Below are 17679 nucleotides of genomic sequence, written 5' to 3'. Positions count from 1 at the left end.
CACACCTTGGTTTCTTTTTTTGGCCATGACATACCGAATCTTAGTTACCCAACCGGGGATGGAACCCATGCCCCCTGCAGTAGAAGCACTGAGTCTACGGGACTGCCAGGGAAGTCCCATATAGACCTCAGTTTCTAAATACCACTCTCCTCAAAAGGAACCAGAGCTCCTTGGAGAAATGGCTAATTCCAGAGCTAAATTAGGGAAAGTATATAATAAATCTGGAACCTCTTATACCAGAAAATATGGAAATTCTGAAAGATTGATAGGAATATTTCAAGACTGTACAAAAACCAGTGGCTTAATTTGGGATAATTTAGCATCAAAAGAGTCATAGCAATTGATTATAATCCATTTAATAAAACAGGAACCCATGAACTTAATAATACTAAGATAGATAGCTACATTGGGGGCAGTATAGGAAATTTTTACCTTACAGTAGAAGGTCAAATAATAAATGTAGACAAGATGATGGAACAGATGATTAGCATGTAGCAAACTTTATAGTAAAAACTGTTTTGATCGAGGACCAAAAATGGATACTAATACAAATGACTGAAAGTGTGATCAGAAACAGAATTTTAACATGGTCTCAAAGTATCTCCAGACAAAACACTCATTCAATAACATTACACTGAAAAATCTAGCAGATGTCTTATCAAATGATAAAAGTTAACTTTTTACTAGTGAATGAGACAAATCAACATCATGTCCCTTCTGATATAATGCAACAAGAGGAATACAGAATCACTTCTGTGCTATTCCTGCCAAAAATGCATACCTAAAATCCAATCATGAGGAAACATCAGACAAACGCAAGCTGACAGACATTCTGCAAAGTAATTGTCCCATTCACTTCAAAAATGTCAAGGTCATGAAAAAAAGGAGAGACCAGGAACTGTTCCAGATAAAATAAAACTAATGAGACATGACAATTAAACGCAATTCATGATCTTGGATGAATCTTGAACCTATAAAAGACTTTATTCGGAAAATAAAAAACTGTAACGTACGTCTCAAGAACCATTTTAGCTCCAGATGCGTCCATGAGGTTTACTGTGGCTTTGGCTGGTATGCACCACTTCTCAACTTCTTCTGCCCAGCTGTGTCCTTTCCCTCCCCTTTACAGCTGTTGGTCCCCAAAGCACTCCTTAAAAAGTATCTTGCACACTAAACTCCATCTCTCAGAGTCTGTTTCCTAGAGAAACTCAACCTGAAGCAAAAGGAACAAGTAAGATCTTAACAATCAAAGGTTGAGATGGGGTGCATTCCACACATGAAAACTGGTCTGAGAAAAGTCTTATATTAGAAAATAAACAGCACAACTGATGACTGGGATCTTGAGATTAGAGGGCAGCTTGAAATGAGATAAAGCTGAAAAGATACATTACGTCAAGCCCATACAGGATGTTGCTGGCCACGTTAATGGCTTGATTTTGTCTTAAACCCTGCGTGCTCAGATCAGATCAGATCAGTCGCTCAGTCATGTCCGACTCTTTGTGACCCCATGAATCGCAGCACGCCAGGCCTCCCTGTCCATCACCAACTCCTGGAGTTCACTGAGACTCACGTCCATCAAGTCAGTGATGCCATCCAGCCATCTCATCCTCTGTCGTCCCCTTCTCCTCCTGCCCCCGATCCCTCCCAGCATCAGAGTCTTTTCCAATGAGTCAACTCTTAGCATGAGGTGGCCAAAGTACTGGAGTTTCAGCTTTAGCATCAGTCCTTCCAAAGAAATCCCAGGGCTGATCTCCTTCAGAATGGACTGGTTGGATCTCCTTGCAGTCCAAGGGACTCTCAAGAGTCTTCTCCATCACCACAGTTCAAAAGCATCAATTCTTGGGCGCTCAGCCTTCTTCACAGTCCAACTCTCACATCTATACATGACCACAGGAAAAACCATAGCCTTGACTAGACGAACCTTTGTTGGCAAAGTAATGTCTCTGCTTTTGAATATGCTATCTAGGTTTTTCCTTCCAAGGAGTAAGAGTCTTTTAATTTCATGGCCGCAATCACCATTTGTAGTGATTTTGGAGCCCAGAAAAATAAAGTCTGACACTGTTTCCACTGTTTCCCCATCTATTTCCCATGAAGTGATGGGACTGGCGTGCTCAGTTGTGTCCAATTCTTTGAGACCCCATGGACTGTAGCCTGCCAGGCTCCTCTGTCCTTGGAATTTTCCAGGCAAGAACACTGGAGTGGATTGCCATTTTCTCCCCCCAGAGGATCTTCCCGACCCTGGGACTAAACCCGAACCTGGGTCTCCTGCATTGGCAGGCAGATTCTTTACCACTGAGCTTGTGTTAAAAAGGATAGAAAGTCACAATGGATAGGAATCCGTCTACCAACGCAGAGGACATTAGTTCCACCCCAGGTCCAGGAAGACCCCACATACCTCGGAGCAACTAAGCCCTCGTGCTGCAACTACTGAAGCTTAGGTGCCTAGAGCCTGCGCTCCGCAACAAGAGAAGCCACTGCAATGAGAAGCCTGTGTACTGCAACAGAGTAGCCCCCACTCACCGCAACCAGAGAAAGCCTGCACAATGCAACAAAGACACAGCACAGTCAAAAATAAATAAATAAAACCTTTAAGAAAAGAGTAATGGGAAGCCACTGGAAGGCTGGAGAGTAGGGTCGGGTGGGGCAGGCAGTGCATAATAAGATTTGCAACTGGAAGAGATTGTTACTACTGTGGCAGAATGTGGAAAACAAGACTGTAGAAGAGAGAGAGGACTTGGAAAGACTAGTAAGGAGGTTATGGTAGCCGTCTGAATAAAACGCCACGGTCATTTAGACTAGAGCGTAGCGATGAGGATGGAAAATTTTGGATTGATTCAAGAAATACTGAGAAGGTAAAAAATGACATGACTTCAGTGTTGGATACAGACTGTAAGGAAGGGGAGGTGTTAAGGATAATACTTGAGCTTTTGGTTTACTAAACTAAGTAAATGGTGCCATTCGATGAGAGAGAAGCATCAACAGAGGATCAAGTCTAGTGGAGAGAGCATGAGTTTGGGAGAACATGAACTTCCGCTGACAACCAAATGGGGGGCTCTGGAAACCAAGGAAAGAGAATGTTTCCAGAAGAGGGAGAGATCAACTATGTTCAAAGTTAGAGAGAGGTAAGGTAATACGTAGCTCAAAAATACCCATGAGAGAGCTGCTTCAAAGGAATGGTGAACGTAGAAGCCAGGTTGGACTGGGCTGAGAAGTGAGCAGGAAGAAAGAAAAGAGAGTCGCTTTTCCTTCCACTACGGAAAAAAAAAAAAACAACAGGAAACATATCAGCCTAAAAGAACAATGTCCTAATTCTAACCAAATCAAATATCAACTGAATTCAAGCTCTGCTTGGGATAAAAATTAATCTTAATGTATACATGTCATTTTACTTAGTTCTCTGAACTCCAAAGGGATGGAATCAGCTCTAGAAAAACAAGATAGCTAGTTGTTACCACCACCATCTGGATTAGAAAATAACAATTCTGCAAAGAAATAGCTACAAGGAAAAAAAATGCTACAAAAAAGTCACTTCAAGAAAGTGAAGCAAGAAAGTCATTCTTTGTTCAGCTTTACCTGATCTACTCCACTCTGAGTCAATGACTAAAATTCAATAAACAAACATCCTGAATTTAAAACCCAATTCACTGATGGAGTATTGTATCTTTGCACTCTTCTTTGCCTGGGAAATGGGAAAATATGCATCCTTAGCTTTTAAAGTTCGTGCCTTCCCCTCGCACCCTAGAGCCCACGCTACGCAATGAGAGGCCCCTGCAATGAGAAGCCCATTAACTGCAACCAGAGAACAGCCCCTGCTCTCCCCAACGAGAGAAAAGTCTGCGCAGCAGGGAAGACCCAGGACAGCCATAAACAAACAAATAAATAAAAATTAAAGTAAAGTTCATGCCTTCTTCTTTGTTCTACACTTAGGACATATCTTCCCACAATGTTTTTCTCACATATCCAAAACTTAGGTTCCAGATCAGCTTCTATCTGTGAATTTTCTCTGGTTACACCCCTATCACACCTTTATTGGGAACTCTTAGCATTTGTGCGTTTAAGGTGTAATGTTGCCAACCAGGTCTTGCTCTCAAATTGCTAAGTATTTTCCACAATAGATTATGAAGTCCCAGCAGGCAGAGACTATGACTCGTCATTCTCTAAAGGTTTCTAAGACTCTATGTATCAATATATTTGAATTAAGTGGAACATTGTAAACTAATCATAATTTACACTGCTCAAAAACCCCATTTTTATCTCCCAGTCCTCAAATTTCCCTATAAATAATAGCTAACATTTACTGATTACTATATACCATTCACTGTTACAGACACCACGTATTAACACTCCTCCCAACAACCCTATGACATAGATATTACTATTCTTGCTTTGCGGATAAGAAAACTGAGGTACAGAAAGGCCAAGTCACACAGTAAGTGGCAGAGTTGACATTCAAAGACAGACACTGAAGCCCATTTTCTTAACTTTTTAGCAACAGAAAAATAACCCTAATAAAGTCTTGTCCTACCTTCCCAGATTTACTGATGTGCCAGGATTAAGTAACAAGTTTAAAAGCCAGAATTTAAAAGAAATTCTAGTCTATTAATATTTCATCACAAGTGGGGCATTTTCTGTCTCCTCTCCGCTGCAGAACTCCTTGTAGTTCTTACGGCCCATAGGTGGAGCTGCAGGGACAGGTATGTGCTCAAGCTTCATCTACGGGAGGGGCAGATGGGGTGGGGCCAGAACTCCATTCAAAGCCCCGCGGTAGGAGGAGCCTTGGGGAGAGGAGGGGATGGCGAGTGTTGAGCAGTGCGCAGGCGCAGGACCGGGCCCTCCCGCCCCGAGAGTGAGGGCTGCTGGGCCTGATGACGTGGCCTGGTGCCGTCCGCTCCGGTGAGCCTCCGGGAAAGCCGGCGCCCCCGGAACTGTCCGTGGCCTAGTCCCCACGCACGCGTGCTTGTGAGCCGGGAATAGCGGCGGCGGCGGCGGCCGTCTGGCCTGCGGGGACCTGACGGGGCCGTTGCCATGGGGGAGTGACGCGCCCGCGCCCGCGCCCGCTGTTCCGCGGAGCGGAGAGACATGAGGAGACCCCGCCGCGGGGGTAGCGGCGGCGGCGGCGGCGGCAGCGACGGCTCCTGATCCCCGGGATGGAGGAGAAATACGGCGGGGACGTGCTAGCCGGCCACGGCGGCGGCGGCGGCAGCGGCCTCGGGCCGGTGGATGTGCCCAGCGCTCGGTAAGGGACCGATCGGGCTCCCGTTTCCGGAGCCGCTCTCTCCCTGCGCCCGCCCGGCAGCTGCGCGGATCCTCCCCGGTGCACGCGGGGCCCGGCCGCGGACAGCCCGGAACGCCCGCCTCGGTGCAGTCCGCGCTCCCGCGGCAGCTCTCATTGGTTCCGCCGTTCCCCGCTGCGGGAAAAATGCTCTAGGACCCGGGAAGGTTCCGCCTGCGTTTCTGGTGTTCACAGCCGTCCGTTAAGCTTACAACTGCTGGCCAGTTCACGTGAGAGGTTTTTCTCACCTGTCAGAAGAATTTCTGTTAGGTGTTCCTCCCTCAAATAGTAGTTTGGTGATATTTAACCTTTCTAACCTTTTAAAGGAAGGGTCACCATCACCTCTTCAGGCGAGGAAATCAAAGTACAAACAGATGAACTTTGAGGTTCAGGTTATAACCCCGCACGTTAAGAATCCAGCCCGCCCTCTAGTTTTTCTTTTCCTTTCTTCGCCTATTTTGTTTTATCCTTAAATAAGAAATGCGTGCGCATTGTCAAAAAGTTCAAACAGTACAGAAATTCATGGAGTGAAAAGGAAAAATTCCCCTTTCCCTCCCTCCCCGTAATGTTCCCACGAACGCCAGAAAGGTAAGTCAGTACAGTGACCACTTTCCAGCTTGTCTTTCTGGACCTGTGCTAATTTCTGAGGTAGTGTCGCAGGATGCACGAAATACGGCTCAACAGTTTGATTGAACCTGATTTTCATCGCCTTTATATTTAATAAGGTTAATGAGGTTAGGTGTTTCTTGTTCTCGGATATCTCCTTTGAGACTGGAAGATTGTTTTGCTAAATTCTTTGGAACTGTATAAATAGCATTACCAGAATAACTTTTTTTGTGAAATGCTGAGCAACTTAAATCAGCTGCATTTTTTTGTAGTACAAGTTTAATCTTCTGATCTATTTTGAACAGCTCGTTTTTGTAAAATAAAAATATGGTTGTGGTGGTTTAGTCGCTAAGTCGTGTCCAACTCTTTTGCAACCCCATGGACTGTAACCGGCTCCAGGCTCCTCTGTCCATGGGATTTCCCAGGCAAGAATACTGTAGTGGGTTGCCAGTTCCTTTTCCAAAAGGTCTTCCTGACCCAGGGATCAAACCTGGGTCTCCAGCATTGCAGGTGGATTCTTTACTGACTGAGCCACCAGAGAAGCTCAAAAAAAAAAAAAAAAAAATCATATCAAATATTATTTACTGAGATGTGACAGCTAAATGCAATAGGCAATTCTGGTGTAGATTTAATACTGGAGAAAATGTAGTAAAGGGTAGGACTGGGTCAGTTGATAAAAGTGGACTGTAGATGATAGATTAGATAAAAGTATACCCATGTTAAATTTCCTATAGTTTATAACTGATTTCAGAAGAGAATCTCCATGGGTTTGGGAATACAAGTAATTACGGGTAGAGGAGCATAATATATGTAACTTACTCTTAAATAGTTCAGAAAAAAAAGTTTGCACCTGCCAATGCAGGAAATGTGGGTTCAGTTTCTGGGTGGGGAAGATCCCCTGGAGAAGGATGGCAACCCACTCCAGTATTCTTGCTCCCAAGGACAGGAGGCCCGGGTCTGATCCCTAATCAGGGAACTAGATCCCCAGATGCCACAACTAAAAGACCCAACATGCTGTCAGGAAGATTGGAGATTACGAGTGCCATAACGGAGACCTGGAGCAGCCAAATACATAAAAATAAATATCCTTAAAAAAAATAGTTCATTACAGAATCAAATTCAAATCAGGACTGGTTGAATTTTGAATAGATTACAGGTTGAAAGAATTTTTCTTTATATAGACTGAAAATCAAAATCTGATTATAATCTGCAGCAAAAGCTAATTGACAGATTCTTTGTGGATGTTTTTATGCCTGAATTCACAAATATGAATTGTTTTACATGTTTCTATGTTGGCTTCAATAAATCCTCTTGGCAGGAAAGAGCAGAGGGTGACAGCCAGCATTTGTTAAGCACTTCTATGTTCCAGGGACTTTGCATGCAGCATTTCTCTTAAGCCTTCACAACAGCACTGCAGACTCATTAGCTGTGTCCTTGTCTCACAGATCAGGAAACTGGGACATAGAAAAATAATTTTTCTAAAGTCACACACCTAGTAACTGAACTGGGAGTCAGTTCCCTCAGACTTCATTTTTTTTTTTTTTTTTTTTAAGCTAGAAGCTTCCTTTTTATTTATTTTTGGCTGTGCTGGGTCCTCTTTGTTGTGCGGACTTTTCTCTAGTTGCAGAGAGCAGGGGCTGCTTGCTAGTTCGGTGTGAAGGCTTATTGTGGTGGCTTCTCTTGTGGAGCTCAGGCTGCAGGGGGCGCGCGGGCTTCAGTAGTGGTGACTCCCTGGCTCTAGAGCACAGACTCACTGCTATTGTGGCACAACCACTGAGTGAGTTGCTCAGTTAGTTGGTCCCCGGCATATGGGATCTTCCCAGACCAGGGTTCAAACCCATGTCTCCTGCATTAATTGATAATTGCAATAATTGATAATTATTGAACTGATTGATGATTATTGGATGAACCCATGTCTCCTGCACAGACTGATAATTATTGAATCGATTTATAATTACTGCATTGATTGATAATTATTGAATGTCTCCTGCATTGCAGGCAGATTCTTTACCACTGAGCCACCAGTGAAGCCCCCAAACTTCATTTACACTGCCCTCTACATAGTAGACACTTAAATATTGAATGAATCAAAATAGATTTACATACACTGATTCTGTCTTTTTAACTGCGAGCTGCTACAGTGGGCAAAGCCCGAAAGGCAGGTTTGAATCCAAACTCTGATTTCAGTAATTTCAGATTTGAAGAATGAGTTTTTTTCTAACCCTTCACAGAAAATACCAGTGATAACCTTTGATGAGGCTAGTTAATGGCAGATAATGATTTACATTATCAGGAAGTCAGGAATGTGGATTGGATCCTGATAAGTTGCCTGAAGGACCAGTGAGTGGCTCAGAAGCCACTGCCCCCATTTAAGTGCCTCCCTTCCTCACCCCTGAAAATTTCCCTTTTGGTATGTTTCCCTTTGCAACGTGAACTAGGGATTGTGTGCTTATTATTAATAGTGTATGGTTACCTGGCCTTAGCTAATGTTTTGTTGTTAGCCCCACAGGAAGACTTCATTAGTTGACACTTTAAAAAGCAAAGTATCTACCTTTCAGCTAAATATTAAAATAGTTTTTCTAATTAATAATGACAACAAAAAATCTCCAATATATATTACATGAAAAATTACATAAAAATATCAAAATATGTGTACAGTGGTAAATACATGAATGTATCTAAAATATATGTTTGTCCATACATGGATATGCAAAGGAAAAGGTTTGGAAGGATGTCCCCAGTTGGGCACCTGTGAGCAGAAAATTAGGAATGGTTTTATTTAAAATGTTGATAACAAGCAACTACTCAGGAATTACTTTCACAATCTTTTTTTTGTTTTTGTTTTTTTAATTAAAAAGGAAAAGCATCCCTGGTGGCTCAGTGATAAAAATCTGCCTGCCAGTGCAGGGGACACAGGTTCAATCCCTGATCCAGAAGGATCTCACATGCTCCAGAGCAGCTAAGCCCTTGAGCCATGGCTGTTGAGCCTGTGCTCCAGAGCTGGGGAACCGCAAGTACTGACGCCTACTCACCCTAGAGCCCAAGCTCCAGGACAAGAGAAACCACCGCAGTGAGAAGCCCACGAACCACAGCTAGAGGGGAGCAAGTATTATAGGGACTTCCCTGGTGGTCCAGTGGGTGAGAATCCACCTTGCAGTTCGGGGATGTGGGTTCAGTCCCTGGTCGGGGAACTAAGGTCCCACATGCCCGGGAGCAACTAAGACTGTGCAGCACAACTAAAGAGTCCATGCGCTGCAACGGAAGAGCCCTCATGCTGAAACAGATGCATGCAGCCAAATAAATACTTTCCAAAAGAAATTCTGTGTTTAATGTTCCCTATGACTGAATCTTGCCATCAAAGTGCCAAATGTTTAAGTTTTGTTAGCAATTTAAAGAAAAATTATTTAGAAATGATTTTACATATTCCCTCATCTTAAAACAAGTCTATTAAGTATAGTTTACCTTTTTCTTGATGACAAGACTTAATTTGTATCTGACTGTGACTGCATGGACTATATAGCCCATCAGGCTCCTCTGTCCATGGAATTTTTCAGGCAAGAACACTGGAGTGGGTTACCATTTCCTGCTCCAGGGGATCTTCCCAACCCAGGAACGGAGCTCAAGTCTCTTGTGTCTCCTGCGTTCTTTGCCACCGTGCCACCTGGGAAGCCCAGTTGCAGCACAGACTCTCTAGTTGTGGCTCTTGGGCTTAGTTGTTCCACGGGATGTGGGATCTTAGTTCCCCCACCAGGGATCAAACCCACATTCTTTGATTGGGTTGTTTATTTTTTCTACTTAGTCTTTAATACCCACACACCTGAGACTCGGAAGACTACTTTTGTTGCCCTAGTTGCAATTAGTTGCTTCCACATCTGTTCCTTTAGATCTCTGCTAATTAACCTGGGTCACATAAACACTTGTTTCTCACCTGTCTTTAGACCTTAAACTCCTTAAGGGAGGGCCTCTATTACAAGTTTCTTGGATAGAATCTAGAAATGCATTTAATTGTAAGTAACCAAACTAATGGCACCCCACTCCAGTACTCTTGCCTGGAAAATCTCATGGACAGTGGAGCCTGGTAGGCTGCAGTACATGGGGTCGCTAAGAGTCGGACACGACTGAGCGACTTCACTTTGAACTTCACTTTTCATTTTCATGCATTGGAGGAGGAAGTGGCAACCCACTCCAGTGTTTTTGCCTGGAGAATCCCAGGGACTGGGGAGCCTGGTGGGCTGCTGTCTATGGGGTCCCACAGAGTCGGACACGACTGAAGTGACTTAGCAGCAGCAGCAGCAGCAGCAACCAAACTAAGAGGGCTTTAAACAAAGACGGATATATTCTTCTCACATAGAAGATGCGAGAGGCTGCCAGTGTTGGTTCAGCCCCTCCGTAGTACCATCTAGGACAGATTCTTGGCCTTTGCTCTCTGCCATTCCAAGTATGGCTCTCATATTCAGGCTTATTATCAAATGGATGACATTTTTTTAAAGAATGTTAAGACTTTGATAACATTTTAAGATAAATTTTAGATAAAAGTCCTCCTTTGAAGTCAGAAAGAATGCAGAACTAGTTCCAGGTGCATCAGGCCCTTTTATCAGGAGGGGGGAAGGCTGTCGTACCTGAAACCAACCTGTCAGACTGGTCTCACTGGGCTCCGTTGACACCCGGCACATAGAAAGTGAGCAGGAATATTTGGAAAATGGCTTCGAAGCTCCCTGAGGGCTGTACAAGGCTCTTGGCTGGCATCAGGAATTCCCAGATTGCCGGGGTTTTTAATGTATGTCTGTCTGTTTTTCCTGGTCTCTTGTTTTATCCTCCCTGTCTTGTTGACAGTGTCGTTCTTTGTGTCCTTGCTTCTGTCCTGCTGCCTTTTTTTTTTTTTTAAACCTTATTTTTACACCTTGTTAAGAGCTGAAGGAGTGAAGCGCTTGAGGCTTTGAGCTTTCCTCTCTCTTCCCTCATTCTGAATTCATGCCTGAGTAGATGACAGTTTAAATTGCCAGAAGCTTGACAGCCAGTTATGTACTGTATTACTGTGCTATCTGTATTGCTGTGCTAGACATCGCTGCATCACACAAATGTTAACAGTAGAGTTAGCATTCTTTCATTTAGGAAACATTTGCTGAGCACATATTATGTAAGTCCCCTTGTTAAGAAGTGAATAAACAGAAGAATAAACAGAACTGAATAAACAAAAGTAGTATTTTTATTGGCTAATTACAAATTGCTGCCATGATCATTAGCATTAATATAGTTAATTTACTTCAGTCTATCTGACTTTTTTCTCTAAGTGAAGTTACTCAGTCGTATCCGACTCTGCAACCAGGTAGATTGTAGCCCGCTGGACTCCTCTGTCCATGGGATTCTCTAGGCAAGAGTGGGTTGCCATTTCCTTCTCCAGGGGTTCTTCCCAACCCAGGGATCAAACCTGCATGTGTCGCACATTGCAGGCAGACTCTTAACCCTCTGAGCCACCAGTGAAGCCCTAGCTTAAATAGAGAAAATCTGCATTAATCTTGGGTTTTAATATGCATTTTGTTTGTAATATTTAATGATTTTACCCTTTGCGAGGGCCACTGTGAATAAATAATTGGAAATGGTTTAGAAGATGGGAATCCCCAAAGCCTTCTGGATGAACTTGGGTTTTCTGTGTGACCTAGGAAAAGAGCATATTTGAGAGTCAAGGGCTGGGCCCTCGCTAACTCTGTGGGCTTCAACTTCCCAATCTGTGACAGGAGAGGAATTGGACTAGAGAATCTCCAGGGTGTTTTTCAGCTCTTAAATGTTAGTGTTTTGTTCTTTCTAGCGCATATACATTACTTTCATACCTACATAATTGCTAGAAATGTGATGGATTTTTCATGTCATACTGCGTTTTCAACCAGTCTGCAAACAATCCAAAAACAAAATACACTCAGTTTTTTGTTGTTGTTAAAGCCATAATTTTATTATATTTTTCCAATACTCCTTTTCTCATTGAGATATAAATTACATCTTTCAGCACAATCAAGCTGTAGGCCATTTTTATCAGCCCAGAAAATCTGCTTGATCTTTTAAACAGAAATTTCAATATTTATACTATTCTATAGGTAGATTAAGTAGGAACCTCTGTGGTTTAGGATTTGAGTTATGTCATTCTGCATAATGTTTTTATTAGCTTCTTGGTGATAATTATCACATTGTTAAAACTCCCAAATGACACCATTAAAAGTTCCTGCAGATTATGTTCATGAAAAGAAAAACCATTTTGTTCTAAGTCTGATTTTCTTTAACGTTATTTGGTCTAAAACAGAAAATGAGCTGTCAGACGGTGAAGATGGTAGAATTGTTGAGATTCATTCTTTCAAGGACTGAAATATATTTTCACAGTTGCATTAAAACTTCCAAAAGTATATATTTTGATGTCTTCTGAAGCAGATTACTGTTTGTTGATTTAGTGCCATGAGACTTAATGATTTGCACTCAGTGATTTTGGGGACCATCCTATGTACATTGGTATCATTGCAAATCAAACTGTTTTAGCACTACTATTTGAATGACTAAGGTTTCCTTTAAACTTCTGTGTCTGCTTTTTTGTATTTTTCTCCCATGAGTAGAGACTTCTTCCTCTGCTGTGCTGCTTTGCACATCCCTTGTACCTCCTTTTTAATGTATTAACTCCTGTTAGACGTAAACTTTGCAGGTAGTCTTCCTGGGTGACTTGTGAAGACGATCTGTTAAAATTTCTCAAATTTTTATCTCATTCTTTTTCATTTCTAATTTGTGTGTGTTTTGTAACATATAATATCAACATAGTAATACATGTTTGTAATATCTAAATAAATAATGGGTTTCAGGTACTTTTTTTTTTTTAATACTAGAGGTATATGATCAAAGAAGACTCAGTTCAGTTCAGTTTAGCTGCTAAGTTGTGTCCAACTCTTTGCAACCCCATAGACCGCAGCACGCCAGGCATCCCTGTCCATCACCAACTCCCAGAGTTTACTCAAACTCAAGTCCATTGACTCGGTGATGCCATCCAACCATCTCATCCTCTGTCGTCCCCTTCTCCTCCCGCCTTCAATCTTTCCCAGCATCAGGGTCTTTTCACAGAGTCAGTTCTTCTACTAAGCTGGAAAACAGATAATTTCTTCACTGTTTTCTGATTGCTCTTTTGGGAGTTCCTTTTTCCTTTTTTTATGGAAGCACCAGGTTTTCATGGATGCAGTGTTCTTTCTTGTCCAAGAATATATAGTTCTTTGATGTTCTCTACTATTCCCTATGCTCTCTGTATCTTTTAAATTTCTTTGTTATTTTAGTTTGGTCTGTTGTTATAGACTTATTGTAAATGATTAATTATCCAGATTTGGCTTTTCATATTTGAGTGAGGCGTAAAAAACTAGTTAGAAGAGTTGTGTAGGGCTTGTCCCCTGATGGGCTTCCCAGAAAAGGATTCTCCTGTTGGGAGATTGAAGTTGACAGTTAGGATGTTAGAGCTAAATGAGGGAAGACAGGTGTGTTGGGGTAAAGAAGGGAAACTTTTTTTTAATCTCTGTGGTTTTAGTCCAACACCTCATCCTTTTTTTTCCATTTGCCTTTTGTCTAGACCTCTCCAGAGGCTAAACTTCACTTGTTCTGTCCTCATTGAGGGAAAATGGTTGCCTGGCTGTGCTGGGTGGGATTCTGGAGACCTAACTACTTGGCACATTTCTAGTGAGTGTGTGTGTGTGTGTGTGTGTGTGTGTGTGTGTTAGTCACTCAGTCGTGTCCAACTCTTTGCAGCCCCATGGACTATAAACCCCCAGGCTCCTCTGTCCATGGGATTCTCCAGGCAAGAATACTGGAGTGGGTTCCATTCCCTTCTCCACACCCTTTCTGAGGTGCTTCACATTCCTAAGCCTTTTCAGGACTGTAGGTCAGGTCACTTGACTTCAACTATGACTACTGCAGCCACTTAACGAAGCAGAGGAGAGGAGAACTTCAGGCATTTGTCATACTCTCCCTTCCTGTATTATGATCTCATTTCATGACAGAGTTTGGTTTCTGTTTTTATTCTCTTTGTTTGGAGTAATTCTTTAAAAAGTGCATTATAAAGTAGTCAAGGTAACTCAGGAAATCAAAAATGTTTATTTTTAGTTTGCCTTTTTTTTTTTAATAGACTGTACTTATCCATAATACATTCATGTACATGAAAGAATCTGACAGTATATATACCAGTGTTAGTAGTAGTTACACATGGGGGGTGAGTTGAGTGTTTGTTTGTTTCATCTTTTGTTTATATTTATGGTTTTCATAATGACCTCTATTGTATAATAAGAAAAAGATTTCAGAGTTCCTTGTGATTTCATTGATACCTGAAACTTGTTTCTGTTTTTATTTTTCAGATTAACGAAATATATTGTGTTACTGTGTTTCACTAAATTTCTGAAGGCTGTTGGACTTTTTGAATCATATGATCTCCTGAAAGTCGTTCACGTTGTTCAGTTCATTTTTATATTAAAACTTGGGTGAGTGTGTACAGTTCTTTTTTTCCTTAATGTTTTTTATTTTTATTTTTTTTTATAAAGTTTTATTAAAGTATAAAGGAGATAGAGAAAGCTTCTGACATAGGCATCAGAAGGGGGCAGAAAGAGTACCCTCCTTAATGTTTTTTAATGTCTTTGAAAATTCTGTGTTAACTGAGTATCTTTAGGAAGTTTTATGTAAAATATTTTGTGTATTTTATTCCTCCTGAAAAGTATTTGAGATATACATATACATATTTTAAAGATAGACTACCTAAGATTAGAGATAACAGGCTGGATTAAAAAAAAAAAAAAAAAGAATTGTCACATTCTATTAGCTTGCCAAAACATCAACTTTTACTTTAGTTTGTGTTAATGTGTGAAGAGATACCCCACAACCAAGGTAAGAGAAACCCCAGTAAGACAGTAGGCGCTGAGAGAGGGCAGCAGAGGGCAGACAGACTAAAACCACAATCACAGACAACTAGCCAATCTGATGACATGGACCACAGCCTTGTCTAACTCAGTGAAACTAAACCATGCCGTGTGGGGCCACCCAAGACAGACGGGTCATGGTGGAGAGTTCTGACAAAATGTGCTTCACTGGAGAAGGGAATGGCAAGCCACTTCAGTATTCCTGTCTTGAGAACCCCATGAACAGTATGAAAAGGCAAAAAGATAGGACACTGAAAGATGAACTCCCCAGGTTGGTAAGTGCCCAATATGCTACTGGAGATCAGTGGAGAAATAACTCCAGAAAGAATAAAGGGACAGAACCAAAGCAAAAACACCCAGTTGTGGATGTGACTGGTGATAGAAGCAAGGTCCAATGCTGTAAAGAGCAATATTGCATAGGAACCTGGAATGTCAGGTCCATGAATCAAGGCAAATTGGAAGTGGTCAAACAAGGTGGCAAGAGTGAATGTCGACATTCTAGGAATCAGCAAACTAAAATGGACTGGAATAGGTGAATTTAACTCAGATGACCATTATACCTACTACTGTGGGCAGGAATCCCTTAGAAGAAATGGAGTAGCCATCATGGTCAACAAAACAGTCCCAAATGCAGACTTGGATGCAATCTCAAAACGACAGAATGATCTCTGTTTGTTTCCAAGGCAAACCATTCAATATCACAGTAATCCAAGTCTATGCCCCGACCACTAACGCTGAAGAAGCTGAAGTTAAATAGTTCTGTGAAGACCTACAAGACCGTCTAGAACTAACGCCCAAAAAAGATGTCGTTTTCATTATAGGGGCCTGGAATGCAAAAGTAGGAAGTCAAGGAACACCTGAAGTAACAGGCAAATTTGGCCTTGGCATACAGAATGAAGCAGGGCAAAGGCTAATAGAGTTTTGCCAAGAGAACACACTGGTCATACAAAGCACCCTCTTCCAACAACACAAGAGAAGACTCTACACATGGAAATCACTAGATGGCCAACAGGGAAATCAGATTGATTATATTCTTTGCAGCCAAAGATGGAGAAACTCTATACAGTCAGCAAAAAACAAGACCACGAGCTGACTGTGGCTCAGATCATGAATTCCTTATTGCCCAATTCAGACTTAAATTGAAGAAAGTAGGGAAAACCACTAGACTATTCAGGTATGATCTAAATCAAATCCTTTATGAAGAGTGGAAGTGACAAATAGATTTAAGGGACTAGATCTGATAGAGTGCAAATAGATTTAAGAGACTAGATCTGATAGAGTGCCTGAAGAACTATGGACCAATATTCGTGACATTGTACAGGAGACAGGGAACAAGATCATCCCCAAGAAAAAGAAATGCAAAAAAGCAAAATGGCTGTCTGAGGAGGCCTTACAAATAGCTATGAAAAGAAGAGAAGCGAAAGGCAAAGGAGAAAAGGAAAGAGATACCCATTTGAATGCAGAGTTCCAAAGAATAGCAAGAAGAGATAAGAAAGCCTTCTTCAGTGATCAGTGCAAAGAAATAGAGGAAAATAATAGAATGGGAAAGAATAGAAATCTCTTCAAGAAAATTAGAGATACCAAGGGAACATTTCATGCAGAGATGGGCTCGATAAATGACAGAAATGGTATGGACCTAACAGAAACAGAAGATATTAAGACGAGGTGGCAAGAATACACAGAAGAACTGTACAAAAAAGATCTTCACAACCCAGATCTTCACACGATGGTGTGATCACTGACCTAGAGCCAGACATCCTGGAATGTGAAGTCAAGTGAGCCTTAGGAAGCATCAATACAAACAAAGCTAGTGGAGGTGATGGAATTCCAGTTGAGCTATTTCAAATCCTAAAAGATGATGCTGTGAAAATTCTGCACTCAATATGCCAGCAAATTTGGAAAACTTAGCAGTGGCCACAGGACTAGAAAAGGTCAGTTTTCATTCCAATCCCAAAGAAAGGCAATGCCAAAGAATGCTCAAACTACTGCATAATTCCACTCATCTCAATGCTAGCAAAGTAATGCTCAAGATTCTCCAAGCCAGGCTTCAGCAATATGTGAACCGTGAACTTCCAGATGTTCAAGCTGGATTTAGAAAAGGCTGAGGAACCAGAGATCAAATTGCCGACATCTGCTGGATCATCAAAAAAGCAAGAGAGTTCCAGAAAAACATCTATTTCTGCTCTATTGACTATGCCAAAGCCTTTGACTATGTGGATCACAACAAACTGTGGAAAATTCTTCAAGAGATGGGAATACCAGACCACCTGACCTGCCTCTTGAGAAATCTGTATGCAGATCAGGAAGCAACTGTCCAGTTAGAACTGGACATGGAACAACAGACTGGTTCCAAATAGGAAAAGGAGTACAGCAAGGCTGTATTTTGTCACCCTGCTTATTTAACTTATATGCAGAGTACATCATTAGAAACGCTGGGCTGGATGAAGCACAAGCTGGAATCAAGATTGCCGGGAGAAATATCAATAATCTCAGATATGCAGATGACACCACCCATATGGCAGAAAATGAAGAAGAACTAAAGAGCCTCTTGATGAAAGTGAAAGAGGAGAGTAAAAAAGTTGGCTTAAAGCTCAAGATTCAGAAAACTAAGATCATGGCATCCATTCCCATCACTTTATGGCAAATAGATGGGGAAACAGAGACTGACTTTATTTTTGGGGGCTCCAAAATCACTGCAGATGGTGACTGCAGTCATGAAATTAAAAGACACTTACGAGAGTTGGACTGTGAAGAAAGCTGAGCGCTGAAGAATTGATGCTTTTGAACTGTGGTGTTGGAGAAGACTCTTGAGTCCCTTGGACTGCAAGGAGATCCAACGAGTCCATTCTGAAGGAGATTAGCCCTGGGATTTCTTTGGAAGGA

The 17679-nt window shown here is 41.8% G+C and overlaps 1 protein-coding gene across 1 annotated transcript in view; it reads left to right on the top strand.

Annotated features, from left to right (window-relative positions):
- Positions 1–5147: 5147 nt before the first annotated feature.
- SLC30A5 (solute carrier family 30 member 5) overlaps positions 5148–17679 on the top strand; it is a 31999-nt gene continuing 19467 nt past the window's right edge. The window contains exons 1-2 of the mRNA NM_001192174.2: positions 5148–5236; positions 14242–14364. Coding sequence (NP_001179103.1) covers positions 5148–5236; positions 14242–14364 — 212 coding nt within the window. The remainder of the gene's footprint in view (positions 5237–14241; positions 14365–17679) is intronic.

Source organism: Bos taurus, chromosome 20 (assembly GCF_002263795.3).
Source record: "Bos taurus isolate L1 Dominette 01449 registration number 42190680 breed Hereford chromosome 20, ARS-UCD2.0, whole genome shotgun sequence".
In the NCBI taxonomy this organism is placed as follows: Eukaryota; Metazoa; Chordata; class Mammalia; order Artiodactyla; family Bovidae; genus Bos; species Bos taurus.
This window is presented reverse-complemented; position numbering and strand designations above follow the sequence as displayed.